This window comes from Lonchura striata, chromosome 1 (genome assembly GCF_046129695.1).
Source record: "Lonchura striata isolate bLonStr1 chromosome 1, bLonStr1.mat, whole genome shotgun sequence".
NCBI classification, from domain to species: Eukaryota; Metazoa; Chordata; class Aves; order Passeriformes; family Estrildidae; genus Lonchura; species Lonchura striata.
In genome coordinates this window covers 71,333,389-71,359,776 of record NC_134603.1, presented here as the reverse complement: position 1 = coordinate 71,359,776, position 26,388 = coordinate 71,333,389, and the positions used below count along the sequence as shown (strand labels likewise).

Here is a 26,388-nt window from a genome sequence, read left to right as displayed (position 1 = left end):
ATAAAATATCCAAACTTTGGATACTTTAGACTCTTTACCTTCTTCCACTGACCTTTCTTGTATCCCACCTCCAACAACTCAAACTCCAAGCAAATTTTATGTGCCCAAATTTATTACTGTAGTAGGAGAACACAAAAAGGTCAAACTGTCTAAAATTTCTGGTTTTAAGCCCATTTCCACTGTTGGAGTTTTTTTTGGAGGAGATGTAGCAGCAACATTTAAATTTAATTTTAAATTAATCTTGAAACAGAAGATTCATATACTGAAAAATGAAATAGTAACAAGACCACACAGAATTTGCATGGCTCTTAATGTGAGTGAATACTGTACACTATATGTAATATCTGCCAAAATGTAAAAACTGGGCCATGTACTTTGACATATGTGTGGTGTTGAAGCAAAAAAAGTATTAAAGATTTGTTTAGCCACAGTTATGAAATACAGGAATAACATTTTGGTTGAGATGATTTTTCAGGATAAAGTTGTACCCAGCAGCAGCTTACTAAAGAAACAGCTCAATAACCTCGCAAGCTCACCTGGACTAAAACATAATATTCAGAAATATCCTTGACCTGCATGCATTGGAGGCAGAAAGGTATCAAATATTGTGAGACCATTGCCAGCTGGGGAGAACTTGGGTGCTGTGTGTGAGAAGTCAAGGCCAACAGAGGAAGATGTTAATGGAAGTTTGAGATGACATGGTATGACTTCAGGAAGAGGGTGACCTCCAGAGCTTCAGGGGCACTTGGTACTTTTCTGCTTTTTCTGGAGAAGCCTATGGCAAGATGAATGTGGAAGTGACATCTGGCTGTTGTTGAACATCTGTGCAGGAGTGCTGTGTTCTAGCATCTCCAGTATTGCTGAGGCTGTAAGAGGAGCCACAGAGAAAAAAAGTAAGATTTACTAATCCAGAGGAGAAAGCATCAGAAAAGAAAATTAGGTTTCACAGGACCTTTGAGTGGATTAATTAAATTTTTATTGGGATTCTATCATAATTGACTCCCACAGTGATTTTCTTACTCTGTTTGACAAGCTCATTGTTTCACTGGTCAGCTTATTATTATGTGAGTCTTCCTTTTGCTGCTTTGAATGTCAATAAAATATAGTTCATCTTCATTCCTTAAGAAAACCTGTAATTTTAGAAATTGTTTTAAAAGGGCAATAACAACAACAAAAATCACTTCTCCATAATTTTTTAGATGGATCAACATGACCAACTAGTCAGAAAATATTTATTTCTGTACATATACTGTTTTCACATCTTCAGCATTTATCAATAAGCCTCTCATTTCATTATTCTCATTTGCTGTGTCTTTCATTTCGTGCAAAATGAAGATAATATATAACTTTTGACCATTCTGCTTTTTGTTATTTTAATTTGACCATTTTCATAACTGGTTCAACTAGAACACTTGTATAAGGTTTCTTTTATTTCCAGTGTATCACCATAGGCTTTTTGAGATATTTTTCCTATAGACTCATGATTTAAGCAAATACATTTTTTACATAATGGTTTTATTTATATTGATTATCTCCTTTTGCCCTTAATTTTTTTTAATTTTTTTACCACTTGCTGACTTTACTAGATTGAAAAACTAGAATTGCCTTTCACCCAGAACTTTACCATCTTAATTGTGGAATAACATAATATACTTTGGAATCTTTATGCATTTTCAATTGTTTTTTGACTTGGATTATTCGGGAACATAGAGAAGACTGGTTTTATACTTTTAGCTGTAGTCATACTGAACATATTCACTGCAATAGATTGAAATGTATTGTTGTGAAGGAGGTGACTGGAGCATACTTTTTGTGTGCTTTCATTCAGTTCCTGCTGATTCCTGTGGAACTGTTTGCCCTTGGGTTTGAGCAGGCTCTTGACTAATGGGAACAGCTGAGCTAGAAGAGTTGTTTAGTGCTGTGAGTATAAAGCAAAATGCTTACTGCCTGCTGGATCTCTGAAGGAGTAAAGGATTTTGCTTTATCTCAGTGTTAGTTGTGTTTTCTTCTCATTAAGTGTCCTTCTGTTTGCAGATTTATGTAACATATTTGCTTTCCTCATTCATTAAGCACCAAATGGAAACAAATTTGCCAATTACCACCAGTGTCAAATCAGTTTTGTTCCAGTGTGCAAAATTTGTCTTGCTCATTGCCACCATAATTGGAAAAGAAGCAAGACTGTGTGCTAAGAGGTCGTATTTGTGCTTCAGAAATGTAATTTCATTTTTCCTTTTCATTCTTTCTTGCCTTCGAAGCATAAATGCACTGGAATAAAGCTGAATTGAGAATGAAAAATGGCAGTCCAGGGCATAATCTCAATAACACTTTGAAAAAGCGTTGTTACCTGTCTCGTGAGGAGCATAATGGCTCTGCACATGTCATGCAAATTGGCAATAACGTTTTCTTTGGATTGCCAGATTTATTAATACTATATTTCCTATGTGTTTTTTTACTGTCACGCTCATTTCTTTAATTTTCTTTTAGATTTTTTCTCATATATGTGCTTTCTGAATGACTTCTCACTTTCTAGTGATGCATGCTTTAAAATATTAAACTGTTGGATTTGTAAAGCTAAATGTAATCCTGCAAGCTTTACTGAAGTGGGCACATCTAGGTAGGAATAGCTCTGATTGCTCTCTGAGTGCTAGTTTAACACTTAGCCCAGAATTATTTATGTAGTCACAGTCAATCTGTGCTGTCCATTTGCCCAGTTTATGTTGCTAAGGTGTTTTTACTCTCTCTTGCACATTGCTTTTCTTGTTCAGTTTTCCTTCTGCTGGCTTTATAAAGCTAAAAATATTTTAATTGGTTATTGGCAGCCACAGAAAATTGAAAAATGTACACTTATTAGCTCTGCCTCTTGATCATTCATATGAATATAGACGTTTTAGTCTCCCTAACACTTATAGGGTCAATTTTTCTAATTTCACACTGATTATATTAATGTGTAGAAGTGTTGTGCTCTACTGAATAGGATAAAAATCTCATTTTCTAGGGAAAAAAAAAAGACGAGAAAAATATTGAGTGTCTATTTTTCTTCAGGCTGGCACTGTGTTTGTGCATTTATTTGTTTAGAATCCTTACAGTTTGGGACAATAGCTTACTTTTTAATAGGCTGAAATGATGTCAGAACGGAAGATGATAAAAAAACATTATTAATTTGATTATCTGGCCCAAAAAGGCCTCATAGGCATAAATTTTCAGCAGATATCTGAAGATGAAGTACACATACAAATCAAAATCTGTATGACGTACGGACCCGAAAACTAAACATGTGAGACCAGACCGCTCACATATTCTGCAAGAGAGACTGCATTTATTTGTAGAGTGAGATTGGACATTTATGTGCCATTCCTGTGAGTCTGATACCACTGAGTTAAGAGATTAGTTTATACCTGCTGTGGATGCAGTTCAGTTTCACTGGAAGAAAGTTGTTTTGCACCAGCAGAGAAGTTTTTTTTCTTTGATATTGGAGTGAAAGAAGTACACTGATGGGTGATGGAAGTTTAAATGAGGAGCAGACCAAGTAATCATGCTCCCTGCTTAATACTTCCTCTGGTCAAGACATTTTGTAGAAGTGAAGGTATTTTTTGTCCTTACAGAGGGAACGCAGAGGTGTTAGGAAGACTGTAACACATTATTTCCTGGTGTTTTGGTGAAAGTCTTTCAAGTGCACTTGCATCTAACTTGTTGGTGAAGCTTTGTGTGTGTACACATTGTTTTGCAAAGTACTGTTTTCTTTGTTTATCCACTTCAGGTCTCTTCATGACTCAAAATCAAGTATTATAGCTATTTCTTTCTGGTGATTTAGCTGTATAATAATAAATATTTTGTCTTTATTTTACTTTCACATGAATTCTTGCTCTTAATAACCCAACTCCTGCATTTTGAGTAATTCTCTTTAGCAATACTCCTAGAAAAGACAAGTGACATAGTTCCTGTACAGCCACAATTTAAGTAGACTGTATATGTAACAGAGTAAATAAATAAATACTCATTGCTGTTTCTGAGAGTCCATAAGTAAAGATAGCCTTGATGGCCATGGTGGTTGTGTTTCTTTGTTAGACACAATTTGGTTTTGTTCTTCTCCCCTTACCTCTGTCTCATTTAAAAAAGAAATAATAGAGATGTAAACTACAGGTTCTGACCGTCTGTGCCCTTTAACAATACCTCATACTTCTTTGAAAGAATTGGCATTACTATCTCAAAAATTTTTACCTAATTTAAATTTTGATTATACGCCTATAAGTTACATGGACTTAATATTACAGATAATTAATGAGTAGTGCAAATATTTAAAGTTCAAGTTTAAATTTAGTGATCTCTTTATCATCTGGTTTTTTTGTTACTTTAAGTTAATTTGTAAAAAACTTAAAATTTTGTGTTATGTATTTGTTATGAATAAATTAAGATTGAAGTAATTTATATTATTATTTTTAAATCCTTTTTATTTTCATCTCTAAAACATAATCACTCTATAGTTGCACTGGAAAAGCCGAATTGTTTTAAATAAGGTAACAAACAGGCAGAAGAAGACTGAGGGGTATTACTTCTGTGAAGATGCAATAAAAAAAATGAATAACGAAAAGAAGAAAAAGATGTGTGATAAGAACTAAGAAAGAAAGAAAACAATGTAGAGAAAAGGCAGAGTGAAGAATACATTTGCAATGAATTCACAGGCTTTTGAAAACTCTCCTTGGTTGGTTTATCTGTAGCTCCTGCTGTCTTAAGCTTCGAAGAAATTAGACCACATAGGGCAAGACTTTGCTCAAAATTGTGAAAACTCAGGGGCTTGTACAGATTTGCCATCATGCTGGGATCCTGTGCTCCAAATTTTATGTACACGTGGCTGAGCTAATTGCATGAGGTTCCCATCTTAGTGGGGAGAAATGGAGAGCTTTAATCTGCCTGTCCCTGTGTTCCGATGGAGACATTCAGCACTGGTGACATGGATCTGCCACAGCACATTGAGTATTTCTTCCCATTGATTCTAAAAGAAGATTAGAGCAATGAATCAGATGTACACGCATGCACTATAAATATCTACTTTATTCATGTTCAGCGAGACCTTCAGACTGAAAATCTGTTTTAGAAATTAACTTTATCCTTATCCCAAAGGGCTGTATATTAAGACAGAATCTGAAGCCTGGAATACCTGTCACTTTTAAACTTCTTTCTGCCTTTTTAGTCATTAATTATGTTTTTATTTAAGCAGTGGTAACATTTGGGTTTTTCACTGAAACATTAGTAACAATTCCTTTTTATTTGCTATTTTTTTAACCCCAGAAACTACCTCTTCAGACTGAAGCTTGAGGATCTCTCTCTAATACAGGTATGTTTTATTTCTGCTTCCTTAATTCTTCTGCAAGATGAAGGTAACCAGATGTTTTAAAGCAGATAATCAAGATATTCATAAGCTTCAGAGCTACACATAAATATACATCCGTTTTTGTCCTTTTCCTGTTCTCTTATTATATAAGTCATATTATCCCTTTTAATTCCAGATTAGCCTTTGTCCCAGCCCATACAGATCTGATGTTGCCTTACTCTGCTGTGATTTTGTTAAACTGGATTTTCATACTCTTCATTAATACAATTTAAAATTAACTACCTTTAGGTTCAGTACTGTCCCTATTAATTAATGAAGTAATACTATGCAGCTGAGTACAGAAAAGTAAAATGCTGTCAGGTAAGGCTGTCCTTGTGATTTGTAAAACAATTTGTGTATGCTTTAATTAGGTTTTCAGATTTTATTTGCCTTCCTAGACTGCTAGAAACAAGATTTGATGTTAGCTTATATTTAATCAAAATTGCAGTATTAATAAATATTCAATTTTGTTGCAAGTGTTTAAAGGTGTGACTCACCAAGCACTTTTAATATACAGTATTTGGGCTGTCTATATTAATCTTCTGTGCCATATTCAATATCCTGACAACTAATTTAAGTCCTAAAGATTCTTGTTGAGAGGCTGCACTAAGAGGTCTCCGATGGTGCTGTTGTAGTTTATGCTGCTAATTCATAGATTGAAGTTCATGACTTTCCTTTGTTAAGACATGTATCAGTAGTCTGAATTCACTAATGAAGAAGAAATCTGTAGATTACAGAGGTTTATAATTGTTCTGATTCAACCAGACCCCTTCTCACTCCAGTCAGAAAAACTTTGCAAACTGAGCACAGAAATCATACTGCTGATGTTATAATAGGTTACTGGGTTTCAGTCTCATGCCTTTAAACAGTATTTCAAATTGACTTTTGGTAAAGTTTCTTATTTTATCTTCAATATTGTAGCACCACTTATTTGCCTCTGTATCTTCCAACATTCTTCAACAAATCAGTAGAGAATTTGTGTATCTAAATCAAAAGAGTTGTTTTTTTTTTCCTTTCACCAGCATATCTTTACTATCCCTACACTTAGTATTCAGTTTTTCCCCCTTATTATAGCTCCTTCATATTTTTCCTTCCCAGATCTTCTCTTCCTCTTCTTTCCTTCTACTTCACTTCTGGTTCTGTTAGAGTGCCTCAGGAGAGCCATTATCCAAAAGATGTGTTTCCTTGGATATATGTCAGTTTTGGCGACTCCAAATCAGCTGTGAGGTGACTGAAGCCTTGGTTTTAATTATTAGGGTGAATTATTTAGGATTTCCAAATGAGCTAAACAACACATTCAGTCCTTTTCTTGTAATCTGATATTATGGTTGAAAGAGACAGGAACAAAAGTGGGAAGCAAAGGAAAAGCTGTATGAAATCCTAGCAGAACATAATGTTGGAATTTCAGGGGAAAAATAAAGCTTATTGTGGTTAACTCATTGGTACTCTGTGTGTTAGTTAGCATTTGTTTGGCAAGGGACTGAGCACTTCGACATTTCATGCACAGACAGAAGAAATTTTAACATTGCTTTTTCTTCACACAGTTTTTGTTGTAGTAATAATGTAAAAAACCGCATTTAATTCTATTTATGCTATTTATGCTGCTTGCTTTGATTTTTTTCCTTTGGGTTTTTTTTTTTTTTTTTTTTATGACCCAGCTTTTGTAAAAACATACAGATGTTTCATGGGCTAATAAGCCATGTTTTCACATCTGGAAAAAAGGCACACAGTGAAGTGCTAGCTATGCGAGACTTTCAGCATAGCTCAATAACAAGACAAAAAAGGCTAGAAACAAGACAATCCATATACCTGTTCTTTAATTATCTTAGAAAATTGTTCAAGCTCTAGTTTTGCTACTGTGTGTGACAACCAGGAGAAAAATTACTGGCTTTTTCTCTTGCACAACAAACACCTCCAACACAGAAGCAAATTGGAACAATTTGCATCCTACTTTTCTACAGTTTTCAATTAGACCTTTATAACTTTATTGTCAATTTGTTGGGATTTTTTTGTTTTTTGTTTTTTTTTTTTAATAGTAACCAATTAATCAGTTGAATCTTCCTTATTGTACTTTTTTCTCTGGAGAACAAAGGGAATTCCTCAAACTAAATTTTCACCATTGACGCACTTCAGTTATTTTTTTTCAAGTTCGTTCCTCATCTGTCATGCCTGTCTGTTGGAATATATTAGTTGTGCATACACTGCCACTGAGAAGACAATAGGATTCATGTTACATGTAATAAACTGCAACAGTAATAATCTCATATTATAGCAAAAGCATATTTGAAAATATTTTGTTTATAAATTTGTCTGTATTTTTGAAAATATAGGCATTTTATTTTAAAAGTGTTATTTTGGAGTATCATCAGACTTTGCAAGATTAGCAGATACTGTTTTGTAATAGGAAAGCTTTCTAAAAAGGAATATTTTTTATGATTTCTTGTTTGCAGACTTTAAAAAAATTTCTTTGAGCCAAAATATGTGTATGTTCTGTCTTTTACAAGTGTATGCCTGGAAAATAGTTTGTAAACATAAGACAATTGTCCTTGGAAAAAACCAAAACCCAAATCAAAATCAGATATCCATTTGAAATTCGAGTTATCACAAAAGAAATGCAGAACATCTATTAAAAGGATCCTGTTTCCACCAGTTTAGTGGAAGTTAATCCCTTGTAAAAGTGGTGTTAGTGTATTTCCAGAGTGCATCAGACAGGATGTGCATTTAAACATGAGCTGGCACTGTGTGCTGAGACATCGCCGCCCATTGTGGGTACATCAAAGTTGTCATCTCACATGTTATGGTTCTGTGCCCTGTACTTTATAGGAAGAGCACGTTGTTTGAATAAGCAAGTTTCATATGATAATATCTTTAGCAAACCAGTATTTGATGTATCTCAGCAATTTTCTTTGTTTAGATTAATAAAGAAGAATAGAGCAAATGAAAGCCTTTTAAGCTCTTGACGGAGAAGCCTAAGAGTCAAATTGTGCAAAGCTGCCTGTTGGAACAATGCATGCATAATGATTATGGATTAGGGAAGAAGCACTCTTTGGGGTTGTAGAAGGGCAAATACTTTATCTCTCTGCAGCAATAGCAGGCTCACAGACAGAGAAGGCCTGACTCTGCATGGATTTGTTTTGTGAGCTTTGCTTTGTTATTGCTTACCTCAAGTAACAGTAGAATGATCCATAAAAACATTGACCAAGATGAATGCTAGATTTCCTGAAAACTCTGTTATATTTCTTCAATTATAAAAGCAGAAATCTAAATAGTTTTTAAATTAGTAACTTTATTTTCAAAAATGTACTATAAAAACCATGACATCTAGGAAAAGTCAGTATTAATAGTGGGGCTTTGGCATTATGTGGTGGGTGGCTGTCACAAGTACTTGTTCTCACCTTTTTTCTAATTTTTTGAAGTGAGAGCTTCAAAATTCAAACACTTATTTGTGTCTACCTACATGACAAATTTGCTGACGTGTCTGTAAAGAGTAAAAAGCTAATACATATCGCTTTATAAAAGTCTTTATGCTACAGTTGCCATAAACAATAAACCAGCATAATCTTTTCACAAACATACAAAGTGTGCATCTTTTCTTCTTCCATAAGGTGAACTTCTTTATAAACTCAGGTCATTAAGGCATTTACAGGGCACATGCTTGAGTTTGCCTTTCTCATGTAAATGTTCCATATATGAAGTCTATTTGAGATGCCCAGAAGATTGAATATGAGCCTGTTCCACCTGCTTCTGTATTTGCATAGCTCACCACAGGTCTTACTTAGAACCTGCACATCTTTCAGTTATAACAACTCATACCTCAGAGTCAGCTTTTGAAGGCAATTTTAGCCCATTTTTACTGCAAGATTCAAATTTAATTCTTTATACAGGCTAAGAATATAATAGTTTCATTTTTATGTGTTATTAAACTTTTAGTTCTAGAATCTTGAGGATTTGTTTTATAGATGTGTTTGTGTATATATATTTTTGCATGCACATCTATTAACAAGACATTCAAAGAATTAAAAGAAAGATTGGAACTATGAATTTTCTGGAAAAGGAGATACTTTGTAGAACAAATTTTACCTAAGGGAATTCTTGCTATTGTTTGCATATGTCAAGTGGATGAAATAGATGTTACATGTGATAGTTCACTTTGATATGAGACATTAATGGCTAGATGGTACACTAAATAATGAGTTAAGTAAGTTGTACTATTATTTGAGTATATATTTTGGGTATTCCTATGTAAAATAAAATGGGAATTTAATTCCCTGATTGAGGTTTCTTAAAAAATCTTATATATAACCTGAAATGCTTTTTCAAACTTTACCTGAATTTTAATAGAATATAATTATTAAAAAATATAATTTCAAATATATTTAAAATAAATCAAATCCTCACCACAGTTGCAATTCCATTTTGAAAATAACAATTGTTTTCTATTGTTATAAACAGGTACTACTATACCTTTTGTGAGAAAAATTCATAACCTTAGTTTGTCTTTGGTTAAGGTGGTATTTAGCCAAGTCTATAAAAATCTCTCAAACTCGCCTTACAGTTAATTTTTGGGTCAGTGCTTTCAAGTTTCCTTTGCTATGAACAAAATGAAAAGTTGTAAGTAGTCAAGTAAGATCAAATCTTTACTTTAACGTGATGATAAACACTTGTAGTTATAATCAACAAATTCAGAGATAAAGGAAATGAAGCTTTAATATTTTAACCTCAAGTTTTTTGAGTCACTAAATAAATAAAATCCTTAAAAGGCTGCTCAAATATTTTTCTAAAAATTTTATTTATTGTATTTAAATCTATTTATTTTTTGTTGTATGTTACTTCAGTTGCTATTTGTGTAACAGATGCCTGATTTGTGAAATACATGAAGGAAACCTGATGAATCATCATTTTATTTTGGGGTGAAGCAACTGTGCTGAAAAGGAAATGCAAGAAATATTTTCTCTGATATCATACTTTAAGGCATAAGGGACGTCAAGTAAGGATGTCCTTAACTGATGACAATCATTGTTTGGCAATATTGGAATGCCAAGACTGAGATTTAGCATTCTATTTGAGTATCTAAGCAGGGGAAAAAACAGACAAAACAAATGAAAAAAACTCTCTTGAATTCTCCTGTGCCTGGTATCTATTTAAAAGTGAGGGGAATAGAGAGTATTCCTTCTTCTTACAGGTACTTTTCTCCCTTTTTCATGTGAAGGTGGCATCAGTCACTAAAGTACTGTTTCTTCTTAGGCCCTTCATGTTTGTGTCTAGGACACTCAATAGATAAGCAGAGTGCATAAGTTAGTGTTACTTTTGATGCTGTTCCAAGTTCCTCAAAAGGTTGGAAGTGAAGGGAGAAACTTGTGCTTATAAAAGTTTCCAAAGAAGATGGAGGTGACCAAATCACAAAGAGCGACCAAAAAATAATAGAGCTAGTGCAAATGTCTGTTTTGGTGCTAGAGATGAGCCAAATGTGCAGAGGTATTTGCACTGTTACCTTTTGTCTAAATTGGTGCTGAGAGCAGAGTTTAAAAAAGAAAAAAATTACAAATATGTAATATTTGTAAATGTAAATTACATTTACATATCACAATGCCACTGCTGTCAAGTACCTCTTCCTCTTGTTGATACCTTTCTGATGGCAGATTGTTGGATTTGATTATATAATAAGTGCACAAATAATTAAATTAGACTTTTGTAAATGTAAAGATTTATAAGTATTTGTGAAGCCAGAGATAGTCCTTTGTAGCACGCATAGATGAACTTGGTGTATTCCAGTTCTTTTCCTGTGATCCCAGTAGTATTTTCATTATCTTGTTTTCTGCTTGCATAACAATAGTTACTGACCAAATGTTAAATTTCATTGAAGCCAGAAAAGGATGAATTCAGCTAGCAGTGCGTAATTTCACATATCTAATCTTTACCCAAGTAACCTCTTTTACATGCAGCTGAAAGCTAGATAAAGCATGTTAGATCCTAAACCTAGATAAATCATATTAGATCACACAAATGCTGATATTCCTTTTGCAACATATTTGTGCAGAAATCAGTTATCAGCAGACAGTACTTCCTTTCTACTAAAAAAAAATTTCTGGAAACAGTTATTGGAACAGCTGGTGCTCTTAGCTTCACCTATATAGTCAGAGGATGGCTACTGTTCCAAAACCATTTAGGTTATATTTGGCCAAGTACTGATTCACTCTACATTCTGAATTTTCTTTCAATGTGTGGGATTTTTCATCTGCAGAGGTGTGGTTACACATATCAGCTATTTGTTTTGGGGTTTTTTTCCTGTGTGTGATGTTTTAAGTTCATATGCAGACCCCCAATAAAAAAATAGAGAGAGGGCATGCAGTGCAGTGAACTGGATGTGCCACTCTTCTGTTCATTTCTGCCTGTCATTGATTTACACTTGGCTTCTAAAAAATTGGAGGGTTTTAGTCTCCAGAATTTGTGATTTCCTACTCTTCAGTACAGTTGAAATTTGTAATGTAAATTTAAAAAGCGTCTAACTGAAGAAAAAGAGTGCTGGCAAACTGGCAGGGCTTTGCTGCTGGTTTGGCTTATCTGTATGCGTTAGTATTTTCAGAGATGGAGGAAAACAGTAGAGAAAAAAAAACAGGCAGAGATGTAATTCTTCATTTATTTGCTGTATCTCTCATTGTTTAGTGCCAGTACTAAAATACTAAAATACATATGCAAGTGTATTCCTAGACAGTGTATTCCATTTATCTAAAACGCTTTTTATTCTCTTTTTTTTTTTTTTTTCCCTTACCTCTGCTTGTTAGGCTGCATTTCTTGTATGTTTACAGTGATCTTCTGTTCTGGTTTTGTAGTAAAGAAGCAAAATAGGTACTACAAATTTTTCCCTTGCACTGGAGTAAAGCTTCTTTTTACTTTAGCTATTAAACATTTGTGGGTTTGTTTTTGTGGCTTTTTTCTTTAATTTGTTTGGTTTTTTAAAGAGAAAGAGGAAGCCTGGATCTCCTGATGATATAATATGAGGGCATTCTTTCTCATGACAAATAGAGGTGATATCAAAAAGTATGTGTGTACATTTTACAGCTGATACTTCTGAAACATCTGATTTGTATTTTATAGTGGAATAATCTCACCCTTCCTGATACTTTTCCCTGGTATTATCTGTGGTGGTCAGCGACACTGCATTACATGCACAAAAGGTAATTGTGAAAATGGCTTTTTCTCAGAAGGTGACACTCGTTCATGTTTTCACTAAAACCATAAATCATTACAGTTACACAAGAGCAATCACCAAGTAGAATCTGTTTGAAAATAAATCAGGCTGCTGCTTTCCAAATCTTTGGACTGTATACAACTCTGGCATACTTCATCTAATTCTGGACTCAAGCAGCATCCTATGACAACAGGGTGATATTTATGGGGGGACACAAGCTCTCTTTGACTGTCAGCCTCCTTCAGTGTCACCTCTATACTGAGAAAGTTCAGAAATGTTAGGAAACTGTAGAAAATGAGAGCAGAAAACCTAATATAGGGACTGAAGGCAGATTGTCTTAATTCTTATATTGTCTTGTCAGGTGGGGAATTTGCCACAAGCAGTTGCTGATGGAGAGTTCCAGCTCTTTGGCAATTGGATGCTGAGCACTTTAGAAAAGAAATGGAATATGCAGTATCCTCGGGAAGACATGATATCTGTAACAGATAGTTTGCAGACTCATTGTTTTAGATTTCTGCTTCCAGATCATGATAGTTCCTGCTATGTAACTTCATTGTGTGTTCTGGCCTGTAGCAATTAATTAGAGTTCCAACCACAGTTTGTATGCCATGCATATTCAAAGAGCAGGCTTAAAACAAATTTTTTCAGCCACAGGGAGAATTGTCTTTTGTAGTATTGCAGAGATCCATTCAACAGTTCTGCAAGGTTAGGTGGGATAGGGCATAAATGCTACAGAGAAGAGATAAGGTCATCTTAGCCCTGCGTGTTAGTGGCCATCAGTACTGGCATAAAGGCATTGTTTGGTCTTTAGTGTCCCTTGCAATTGGTTGTTGAAATTTTAAAAATGATTAAATTAAGAAGACACACATTTAAACCTCGAGTAATAGAAAAATGGTGAAGCAGTCTCATGTTCCCTTGCCACAGGGCAGAAAAATTTAAGATATGCATCTTGACCCTCAGCTCTAAGGAGCCTCTGATTTTAAACAATACATCCAACTGCTGAACTATGGGAAGAACAGGCTGTTCCATAAGGCAAAAGGTTCTGTTCCCTTCATTCCTCGGGAAGAAGTGTTAATATTTTCAAGGTTAGGAGACTAGTTTTTTTGCTGCTGCAGTTAAGGAAAAATCAGGATTTTTAATCATTTAAGGAAACAAAGCAGCCATACCTGAGTCTGAGAGACATAGACACTTGTTGCTATAACCTAGGTAGAAGGACAGTTTTGAGGAACTTGCAACAAACATTGGTTGGTGAGGATTCTATGCAGGAATGGGAAGGAGGGGTCTACTCTCCTAAATGGTTCAGGGCACAAAGAGAGGGTTGCTTCCAGAATGTTACTTGGCCTGGTCAACACCACTCACCCCAACTTATGAGGTGGATTGTTGCTCCTAAATGTTACAAAGACACTGCTTAGTCATAGCTAATCCTTTTCTGAATTGAGAATAGAGGAGTAAAGTTGTTTTACTCTGATAGGCTTACCCAATATTTTGGGATACCTTTTTCCTTCATTTTGCTTTATCAGTATTTTTCTACTGCCTTTTCCCTGTCCCATTTTTAGTTCTTGTCTGTTTTGGCATGTATTATTTTACCCATCCCAGATGGTACCTCAATATGATGCTTCTGCTGTCAAGTCTGGGAGTGATAAATCATGTCAAACTATGGAAATCAATCAATTTATTAAAATTGAAAGATAAATATCCTTTGAAATATCTGCGTTTAGACACATATGTAAGACTTTTTATATTAAAGTTTTCATTTAGCAGTTATTTTAGATTTATTTGAAGGCAGACAAATCTAGATGCCCCAGACCACAAGCAATTCCCAAGTGCTCAGTGGAACAAATTACCCTCTAAAGGACATCATCTTATCCGTAAAGCAATTAAGAGAAATAATGTTGCTGTTTATGATGTCAGTATTTTACTTAAAGTTTTTCTGCCTTCAGACACCTCCTTTTAGGTGTTTGTCCTCAAAATGGAACTAGGAGTCTGAGCTTAGGTGTTTAGGCTCCCTGTCTGGTGGATTGGTATAGCTCTACACCCAAGCATGGGATCCACTCATATCTGAATTCTGAACTTTCTGATGCTCCTGAGGAAGAATGTTGAGTGCACATTGAAGAAAAAATGAATAAATGCCACCTTTTCCTTTTTTTTAGTTAAACATCTCTATTGAACTTGACAATAAAGTTTTTTTCTACATCACCCATGTGCAGCAGGCTTCCATTGTGAGTAAATAGTATGTAAAATGTGTGTCAAGCTCTTTATGTCATGGTTCCTGAACTCTACTGACAGTATGAACTTGAAGACTGTGTGACCACTATTGTGCATTCTTAAGCAAGGATGAATTGAATATGGGCTGATCTATTACAGAGTTAAGTTAGTTACAGGTTTATGTGCTGTATGTTTGTGTTTGTTTTTTTCCCTTTTTATTTTTCTTCCCTAATTTAATACTATCTTCTTCAGTCAGCATTTCTAAATTTTATATGTTTCCTCTAGTGCCTGGGAAAAATCTATTTGCTTCTTCAAATCAGGGATGTAATGGTGGTTGGTATACTGTTTTTCCAAACAAATAATCAAAATGCCAAAAGAAAAGAACAAACCATTACAAAGTTATGGAAAATGAGAAATTACAGAGTCTGTTCTTGGGCCTGTTCATATATATTGAGATATTTATAGCAATTCAGATTGATATAAGTAATGAAAACCAAATAGTTCAAAGAAAATAAATTAATAAAGATGGAGTCTTATTAGAGGGTAATATTTATACCTACAGTTATGTCTATATTCAATTTTGAAAATTACCTCCTTGATGAAAACCTACAGTTCTTTTTCCCAGGATATAACTACTATTTTAGTAGTCAGAAATAGTCAGCCACAAAACAGTTTATGTTTTGGTTTAGCTTTTAAACTGTCTGATTCAGTTAGGTTTATTAAAAATCAAAGACCTGAGAAAATCTCTGAATTTCACATATATGTGGGTACCCAGGATAAAGCAACCTTATGGAAATCACTTCTAGGAGAAACCAGTAACTGCACCAGATGAAAAACAAATCTCTTTTAATTATTAGTTAAATAACGATTTCATTGACCATTTAAATGTGCTATGTGATTCAGTTTCTTAATACTTTAGTTTCTAAGTGGAAACTAAGGTGGGCATGAGTTTTCAGAATTTTGAAATCACCTTGGAGATAATTTGATTAATTAGTAAATATTTCTAGAGGTAGAGTGGATATTAAGTTTTATGTTTTCCACTGTTTTGGAAGGATACCCACCAGATTTATGCTGTTATGTTTTTATGACTTTCTGGGCCTTTGAATTGAGCATTTTAAATTAAATACTGCGTCTGGTACATTTATGTGACATTGTTTTCTGTTAATTGCATTTAAATATGAATGACAGAATGAATTCATTCTGAAGCCACATTGAGTGGAAAATGCAGTAGCTGCCCAGTATTTATACATAGCATTGCTTTTAGGGTATCTGTCTGTGGGAATCCTGCTTCTAAGGGTAACAGCTCATAAGCTCCAAGCCTTTGCCAAGATATTTGGGCAGTTCTGGGGGTGATTGTGTGCCTCCTCCCATTCATCCCAGGGACCTGAAATGATGAAAGGTCAAACTGTCCTTTACTTTTCCCCCCACTTTGTTATTACGAGAACTATGAAACCAAGAGGCTTTGAGGGAAGTGGAACTGTGGAAGCTCATCTGCATGAATGTTCAGACTTTTGCACACATCTTACTTTCCATTGACGAGATGAAATCTTTCTCAGGAAAACTCTTTCTGACTCCTATGTGCATGGTTATTTTTGTTACTTGGTAGAATTATGCATACTCTTTTCTTCTGAATATCTGGGCAATAAAAATATCTGAATTAAGTTTTGGACTGTCAAATATGCACAAAACCTTTCACAGTGGCATTTTTTCTTACTTTAATTAGGCTAGGATTTATTAATGAAGCTTTTACAATATGTCAGGATGGGTCTGAAGAAATAATAATTCAGTATGTTCATAGAAGATCAAAAATATGCCATCATATATTTATGAAGACTGCTTTAGGCATGATTCCATGGTCTTTTCTCACACATCTCTCAGTGGTGTTACTTGTGGAATATTGTGCTATTCAGCATGAGAAAATAAAGCTGAATCAGTTGTACTCAGCAAAACTCTGCATATGCATTGACAAATTAAAGCTGAGTGGAGAATTTCACATGCTAATCTATAGGTAGACAAAATCCTTTGTAAACTGATTTGGGTTTTCTTTACATACAATGGTCCATACTGAAAACAGCAAGGGTATCAGAAGACCTGCATGGATGCATAATGAGTTTCCAACTAAGCTCAAGCAAAATAAATAAATAATCTAGTGGTGGAAGCAGGGATAGGTGACTAGGAAGGAATATAGAAATCCCTGTCCAAGCAGCCTTGGGTGGGGTGAGGAAAGCAGAAAGGACATGTGCAGTTGAATTCTGTAGGGCATTGGAAGTGCAACAAGAACTTTATTTTAAAATAAATCAGATAAGAATCAGCTGCTTTTGTGTTTCCTCCTGAAGTTGTATTTAGATTATAATACTCTAGCTATCCCATAATGGAGTCTGAGAAATAAATTTGAAACTTGGGAACTGGTGCGTGGAAAATCATGTGAAAATCTGGAAAAGCAGGCTTGCTGTGTAAACCAAGTATATTTTTCCACTTAAATTTGTAGTTTCATTGATTTTTCTGCTACAGGTAGAATTGCTTTCATTTTCAATAGTAGAGGAAGAAGAATGTCCAGTCTTTTTTATTTCTATAAAATTAGATACAAAATGTAAGAAGGTATTATTCATTGTACAACTGCCCTTTAATTAGTTGACCTTAAAGAATTATAAATCTACCCAGGCAAATGTTGAAGAAATAATTGTATTTCTCTCACCAAAATTACTGAAATTTCTGTGATGAAATAACAGATAGCACGATTCTAGTAGTTGCATGATGAAATAACAGGTAGCTGGTTTCTAGTAGTTACATTCTCACTGTGACAAGTTGCAGAGAAGAGCTGCTGGACAGGCTGGAACACAGGTAAAAATATATTCCTGTGAAGGAATCCAATCAGACTGAAGCTCTATAAATATGCATTTTAGAGTTGATACAACATACAAAGCTCACTGATAATGCTATGGAAGGCCTGTCTCTGCTAATCACCCATGTGAACTGGGAAACAAAATATATCTTCTAGCCTGAGAAATCATGCTAGGACAAACTCATCTTGTAGATTGAGTTAGGGAGTTTCAAAATGGGAAAAGTTCATTGTTTACTGCAAGATGTAAATAAAAATGTGTTATTTGTTTTTATCTGTGAAGAATAAGTAATATTTGTCAGACTTTTTCAGAACAGCAGGTATATGGACAATGCAGAACATAACAGAAAGGATCATGAAGTCCTTGCTGGGAGAACTAGCCATGTATAAACTCCCTGCTGATTCTAAACAGCCAGTTGAAGAAAAAGTGCCAGGAAACTGGAGATTACCTCTTCAGAAAAAAAAAAAATAAACCAAACAACCCCCCAAAAAGCTAAAACACAGATTAAATCTGGTTTGTGTAGAAAATCAGAGCCAAATAGATCAAAGAGCTTTAGTCAGTGTAGCAAAGAAAATGGAGTCCTGAAAGATAAAATCTAAGGAGAAAAGAGGATTAAAACTAGTAATTTCTTCAAGAAGAACATCTGGTCTGGCTAAATACACTGCACGAAGAGCAGCCCTTTTAAAATGGCCACAAAATGGTCACAAATCTAGAGTATCTCTGGAAGCCAACCATCCAAGAAAAAAAACCTCAGCAAAATACCCATGTGATCACCATGGCAGAGAAGACTCACCAAGCTCTGGAGCAAGGCGGAGGCTGTGAAAATGTGTGATTAACAGATTGGAGGAGGAAGGCCAATGCTGTTTACTTGGCTGTTACACACAGTTTTCAGCCAACATTTTTACAGAACATGTGATTGAGACTCTCCAGATGCACATCTCTGTGAAGATCTGCAAATGGCTTTGTGGATCCTGAGTGTAGTCATGCAGGTTTCTTTGCTGAAAGGTAGTCTGTGAAGACTTGAATAAGGCCCACGGAGTATCTGAATTCATTCAAACTCCTAAATCTTCAGGCAGGGCAGCGTGTTGGTGCTGTGCATCTGCGATCACACAGCCCAACACAGCCCCTCTGCTGTCTGTATCTGGCCTCTGAAATGATACTGATGCAGACAGTGAAATGGAGTAGCTTAGTAAAAATTTTTTTGTCTCTGAAGTAGAAAAGGGAAAAATGAGACAAAGAGCATCTAAATCAAGTGGTTCTCAAATTGCTCCTCCTGTAGGAAAAACCTAATTTTCTTATGTATAATGGACTTAGTAGAGCTGATAAACTGATGTGCTCCTTTTATGCTGGGCAGGGTGTAGCAAGCAAATATCAAAATCCATTTTCAGAGGTGTTGAACTGAATCTGAATTGAAACCTATTTTTGGGCCACCACTGTCCCAAACCATAATGTAACTAGAATAAAATTAAGATAATTTAATTGGAAAATTGCACTTATCAGTCAATCCTGTTCCCAAAAATTCCCTTGATTCTGAGATAAAACAGAATGGAGGTCTTCTAGGGAGATAATAAAAACTGGCTTGGATGTGATCCTGCACAGCCTGCTTTAGGAGAATCTCCTTTAACAGGGAAGGTGGACTAGATGATCTCCAGAGTCCCTTCCAGCCATTCTTAAGAGATGGCCACTGAAAACATATAATGGATTGGAATAATAGAAGAGATTGACTACTTTTCTGTCTCCTTCAGAAGAAATTTTTTTTATATTCCTAATAAATATTTTGTATTTTCTATATGAAATAGAACATCTCAAAGAGGCAACGAGAGCCAGAAAATGAAATAGAATTAACAGTCCAACAGTTAGCATACTGCTTTTGAGTGTAAGATTTACTCGTGTCTTTATTTGTCATCTGATTCACAGCATGGATTTGGATTTTCCTCTTCTGCAGCTTGAGTTTCCTAAACAGGACTCGGAAGACTCTTTGGTTTTTCTCATTTTGCAGATATTTAATTCAAGCTCTGAGAAGCTTTTTTAGTAAATTTGTAGTGGAACTTGGAAAAGCTTTTGGGAATGATTCAACACTTTCCATAGTCATCATTGTTGAAAAAGTCCTGTCCAGATTTGATGCCTTTATGTAATACAAGCTTATGGTTTTGAGAGAAAGAAAGCCCACAAAACTTCTCAAATGTGACTGTGGCATGCTTCTGGGGTGACGGGGTGATGTGCTGTTAGAGCTGACTAGTGTTGCTTTTGCTGACATTCATGTGGTGTAGCTGAATTTTTGAAACTCTTCAGGCCTGTCATTTTGAATCATTAGTAGATGAATGAGTGGGCGGATTTGGGTAGTGCTGCGCTGCTTCCTTTGCAGCCCAATTAGATCTTGCTGGAAGTGCTGTAGTGGCTGTGCATATGTGTGGCACACTGGAGGTGCATTAATCTGGCTAGCATGAGGATTTATGGCAGCCTCAGCTGTAGGAGCATGGACTTGTATGCAGACTGTGCACCAGACTTCTTAATATCATGGGGCTGGAGTAGCAGATGTTTGTGTTAATTGAAGCGTGTTGAGCTATCCTTTACTTGTCTGTGGTATAGGCATCGCTTTAAAATGCCTGTTGAACAGACAGTGTAATTGCTGTGTGGAAGTTTATAAATACTTATGTTACTGATTATGATAATGCGCTCTTGTAACAGCCACGGGAATACTGCTTGAGCCCTTTTTCCGACTGGAGTTTGTTTTCCCTCCTATTTTGTTTTTAGAAGAGGAACACAAAAGCAAATTCTGCAAGTCTTCAGCCCAGGCAGAGCATATTTGGCATAAGTCACATCAAAAAAGGGCTATCTAAATCTATGGGTTTTTTGTCTTGAAAATAAATAGATTGTAACAAGTACCTACAGCAATTTTTAGAGAAGTGGAATAACTTATTTTGTATTTGTCACCTGCTTGATTAGTAGAGACATCCATAATGTGCTTGAGATTGTGAAGAGTATTTAATTCTTCTGGACAGTGGAAAGCAGGACTGCTAAAGTAGGCTTCTTGAAGAATGACTTGGAGAGCAGAAATGTGTCCTTTTGTCATCTGAGTATGCATTCTGCAGTGCAACCTATCTGCAAAGCTCGTGTAAAGGAAAGCAAACAAAAATGCTATCCTTACACACTCTATCTAGGATATTTTGTTCCCTTCTTGTGTCTTATTGTTATACCAACAGTCTATCAGATTGAATTATATGCTTGGTAATACTCAGAGAATCATGAAAATAGCTTATAAAAATGAGCTGACTGGAAATCTGATGAATAATCCTGTTGGTAGACAAAGCATATCTGAGGTTGTTCTTTCATTGAAGAACAGACGGGGATCTTATTATTATAAATAATTGATTTATAAACTGATTAATGCTCAGAGTAGGTTTCTGCTATTAATAGGCATAGCTATTTATGTCTTGATATGCATTAGTATCTACCTAATGACAAGAAATTTTTCAGCACTTTTTCTTCTTTCAAGAGGCTCTTAGCATTATTTTTCAGGAGCTGAGGATCAATACTTCTTTGAACAGAACCTTTTTAGTGACCCCCATGGATACCAATTACATTTTAGAAAAAAATGTCCTATAACATTGCATGTTCTTATGGATGCATGCGCCTCACATAAGTCAGTGTCAAGCCTAAATGCTTACTATCTCTACAAATTTTGTCTCTAGTAAGTTCTTATTTTTCTAGGTGTAAAGTCCAAATCCTCTAATGAAATTTCTGGAATGCTTGTCACTTTTGCTAGTACAGGCCTTTTTGATATCACAGTCAATTTTAATATATACAAGGACTGTTAACAATATTTTCTTCTCAACTTCATAAAATCAATAATGATAAAGATAATAGTGATGATGATGATGATAATAATTGCTATTCCTTAAAAAAATTAAAATATGCAACAACCTCTTTTCTTGAATTTTTATGCAGAGTGATTCTTGGCTTCCATGTGTTCTTGTGTTATAAGACTGAGCTATTCATCTAGGTCTAGTTTTGCTATTTTAAATTCTGAGACCATATCAGGACTTCAATCAAGCACAGAGGACATTTTTTCTGGGCTTAGGAAACAAACAGAGGTCTCAGAAGCTTAACTCTTAAATAGATGGAGGAAAATGTAATACTGAGAAGATGGTAATGTTGCTTGCTGTACTGGTTCTAGATGAGATTCTTTAATAAGATTTATTTTTGACAAACTGAGAGCCATGTTGTTGTGAACAGATGTCATAATATGGAGCAGAGAAGAGCAGCAAGTGTATTTTAAAAGGAAAGAGACAAGTTTTAAAAATATTAAAGAAGAGGAGAGCAGATAATTTGCATTAAAAGTAGGTGGCCAGAAAGTACTATGAAAGTACAGTGTCAAAGTGAGCTGGACTGTAGTTTTTTACCAAATTAGCTATGTTAAAAACAAATTGTGAAAATAAAATGTTGCTTTGCCTATAGAGCTTTCCAACATGCACATTTAAAAAACCCTTATTGGCATTACTTAATGAGAAGCCATGTAGTGTCCTTAGGATTTATATTTGTGTGGAGGGATGTGCAAACACAATGAGTAGGTAGAAGAGAGTTAATCAGATTAATAATTGTACCAACAAGGTGATAATATCAAAAGTCCATACAGCATGGACCAGAAGCTACATATAATCTGTGACCCCTTGCTACTTTTTGCTTGTAGGGGAAACAGAGAATTAGAGGGGAAAAATACAAAATTTCTATACAATACATATGCCTTGATTTAGATTCAAATTTATTAATTCAAAATGCAAAATTGACATTTAAAACCTGTTGTTTTGGATTTTTTTTAAAGTGACATCAGATGCTGAAAGTAATCTTGCAGGGTTTCTCAACACAGATTTACATGTAAACTTACTAATGAAGCAACATAGGTGATATTTATCTATTTCTTACATTCTTCTTTGTATGTTTCAAGGCTTATTATTTCTGTTAAAATAGTAAACATTTCTAATGTCTAAAATTAGAAAAGAAAATTTCATTAGACAAACCCTCTTTCACTGACTTAATGATGTCTAAAGTCTAACTATGCCTGCACTGAATGTTTCTGTTCTTACACTGCAGTAAGATCTTTCCAGTTTGTTTGAAAGTGTGGCAAAGTTGAAACTATTAGTTAGACGGAGATGTCACAGATCACTGAGTCCAAACCTTAACAAGAATTGTAAAATTAGTGCAAGTGCCCTGCAGTGTATACTAATTGGAGCGAACATCCCATAGGAATCTGTAGATTTATTTGCTAGTGTTTTTGCTGTTCTCACTTGTTTAGCTTCCCTTGTGTGCTAGAAGGCTGTAGAGGGACACCTATTATTGCTTCAAGGTTGCTAATGAAATCTTCCTGCTCAGGTTCTAGACCATTTATTTAATGGAATGATGGCATACAGGTACATCAAGCTGAATTATCAGCTGCACCTCTTATAACAAGGTCTTTATGATACCATGTTCAGACAGCTTGGTTTCAAGTTTAAATTCTGAAGGTTTGAATCAAAAAATGTGATGTCCCATATACCTTTTTAACTTCAATAAATGGGGAATGCATGGGTCCCTAGATACTGTAGTCCAGAGACAATTTCTCTGTTCTCCTATCTGAAAACTATAATACCCTGACAGTATGCATAGCAAAGATTAGAGGAATGGTGATGATAGTGCTCAAATGTTAGACATTTTATTCAACAGCTGGATAGCCTTTCAGGAGCTGCCACATGCCACTGCCTTCTCTCCTTTCCACTGTTCACTCAAAAAACTTGCAACGTATGAAAGATTAACTTGAGGATAAAAAAGTGTACTGATCTTTTTCACAAACTTCAGTCTTTCATGATATCCTGAAGGGTTGCGCATATAATCCTGACCTGGGCAAAATTCACATTTGTGTCAAAAGAGGCTTTATAGCTGCAGGATCAAGAAGTCTGGATATTCTGTTTCCAGAGTGGAATACAAAAAGCACCCTTATGTTGGATTCCTTTGACTTATCATTTGGCATTTTCAGATTCATAGACAAAATCCTAAATCTGTTGTTAGATAGTAAACAAGTAGTGCTCCAAATGCTGAGTCCTTTTCTGTTTTGTTGGGGCTGCATCCATCCAAACATTATTTTCCTAATTTTGAGTTCTTGAGCCTCATATTTTCTGCAGGCCTAGGAACTTTCTTTAAAAGATCACAAAATATTTTCCAAAGAATTAGGAAATGAAACTCCTCATGGGGTTGAGAGTGATGGTAGTGTTACTCTGACAGATCCCCAGGGGGTCAAGATGCTCATATTGGCAACATGATCTGGTTTAATTGGGCATGTCAGCATTCCTACATATACTCATGCTCCATTTGTGGCTGAACTTGGTCTTCCTCTTTCACTCATCACTGTTTCCTTTCTTGTCTATAAGGAAAAAGTAAATGTTTTTAGGCCATTTTAAGTGATGTAAGCAGGTTACTGTAGTACCATGCAGATGTGATGGCACAGAGGAGGAGCCAGAAATTTGCAGGCAAAGCAAGAACATTTTGGGCTTAAGGGCAGAACTGGGAATAGAGAGGGGAACCCACCTTTCCACTTACACCTTATTACTAGGAATGAACTCAGTCCCTTAAGCCAGAACAAATAAAACCACCTGTTTTGACTTACCTTCCTAAAAGGTAAAAATAGTAAAAAGGTAAAGAAAGTAAAGGTAAAAAAAAGGTAAAAAAAAAGTCTGCTTGTTTCTATTTATTGAAAAAAGAAAGGGGAAAGAGCTGGGATTTATTTATGAGTAGTTGGCAAAATACACATGCTGGTAAAGAAAACCAATCAAACAAAAACCTCAGAAGAATCTAAAGCCTCTTAAGAACACTTACTCGTATAAAATTAAATCTAGGAAGAGAGTCTGAATTTCTGAGCTGCAACTAGTACAATGGGTACATCTTAGAAAGTAGTAGTATGGTAGAACTCCTCTGCCTTTCAGCTGCTCCTTTACAGTGCTGTTGCTGGAGATCACAGCACAGCCTGAAAGGCCAGGACAGTTTAGAGCTCTGGGAGAATAAATAGTGTTGTTTTTTCTTTACTATGACTCCAAACCCATACTATCACTTTTCCTCTTAAATCTTATCTCCTTGAAGGCATTTTTGCCTCTGCTGTTTTGTCTCTGCCATTTTGTCGCTGAATGTAATTGGAGTGAAAAATGTTATTAAAATAGCTAGTTTCTTTTCAAACAGAGTTACTTCAATTGAAAATCTATGCTCCCAGTTTATAAATCTGTTCTCTCTACATTTTCGTTCAAACTGAAGTTGGTAAACTACCCTTGGAAATTTCAACATTGAAACTTGGAGGTCTGCATTCTCAAGAATGTAGAAAAGGAGTAAGGAAATAAAAAAAAAATAATTAGAAAGTAAACCTAACTCCAAATAAACCTTCTGGGCACAATAGAGGAAAAGATTCTCTGAACAGAGAGATTGACAATGCTGGGTAGTTTTGCAGTGGAGTGCTGATATTGACACAGAGTTATTATTCAATTTTCCCAAATCTCGCAGTTAAATTAAGAAATGTCCCATGGCTGACACTTTTCATTATGTGAGTTGTATTCTGTGGAGTTGCATGAACTTGGAGATTCTCAAAATACCATGCACTTATTATGCTGATGAACTATTATGCTATTGATAGTGAGAGGTTTTATAAATACACAACTGTGGAAAGATCAAATTATGATTTTGAATGTGCTAAAGAAAATTAAATTAGGAAAGTCACTTCATTTACACTCATTTACATTTATTTTATGCTGTATCATACTTATTTTCAAAATAGGCCTGTAATTTCCACCTGGTCTGCATTTTTTGGATTGATTCCCATCTGCTCCCCATGCTGCAATGTTTAAGCAGCATCTTTCAGGCTGTTCAAATTGTATTTTCATACATTAGCCATCAGATAAGGTGCTGTTTTATGTCTGAAACTACACCATGCCTCAATATTTTATGTTTAACACCAAGCATAGACACTGGATAGACACCTAGGAGAATAGTTTTGTACTTAAAAAAAACAGTTGCAGCTGATCCTCTGTAATTTTTGTAGGCAGAACTTGAAACTGTGCGTATCTTCTTTCTGTGCCTAGAAGTTTAAGTAGAGCTTTGACTGCCACTAACCTCATTTAAGCCCTGCTACTTTTATTTCAAGGCTCTATCAGGCAGATTATTGTCCGATAATAAATTAGTCCAGAGTGATCTTGTGAGACAATCACTGGCTTGGTCACAGCAACATATTTCTCTCTTTAAATCTGCATCCTGGCTTTCAGTATTACAAGATCTCAAGGAAAGCAAATAGTAACTTGGCTAATGCCAAAAGCCAGCATTAAAAAAAAAAAATATTAAAAGAAATAAATAAAATATTCAGAACTGAAATGCCACGTTACATGGTTTGTGACTAAATTTCGGTAATTTGGCTGTATTTCAGAATTGCCACTGCTTCTTGAGCATCTCAGCTGGAAGCCTGAAACTATTGCAGTATAAAACCATACTCATATGAGACTCAGGGCATTTCAATAATGCATCACTGTATCAGATGTGCAGAGTTACTGATATGCAGAATAAGAAAGATGGGATTTTTTTATTTACATATGCTTATTCATATGGGAAAAACTCATCAAGTGTAGTTTCTCCAGCTGAGATACTTAGCATGCATTGGGTTTTTTGATACTTACTTCAGCAAGTAGTTTTGTCCAGTTTTAGGTAAATCTTGTTCTCTTTTACACTGCCTTTATTAACAATGCCACACAATGTGATTCGGGGTAATGTTCTTAAAGGAAGAA

General features: G+C 35.2%; 1 protein-coding gene across 8 annotated transcripts in view; it reads left to right on the top strand.

The window, feature by feature from the left end:
• Positions 1 to 26,388, top strand: part of SEMA5A (semaphorin 5A) — a 315,656-nt gene that overhangs the window by 122,706 nt on the left and 166,562 nt on the right. For all 8 annotated transcript variants that reach the window (XM_021546911.2, XM_021546907.2, XM_021546909.2 and 5 more), the window contains one exon: positions 5,287 to 5,332. In XM_021546911.2, the coding sequence (XP_021402586.1) occupies positions 5,287 to 5,332 (46 nt within the window). The remainder of the gene's footprint in view (positions 1 to 5,286; positions 5,333 to 26,388) is intronic.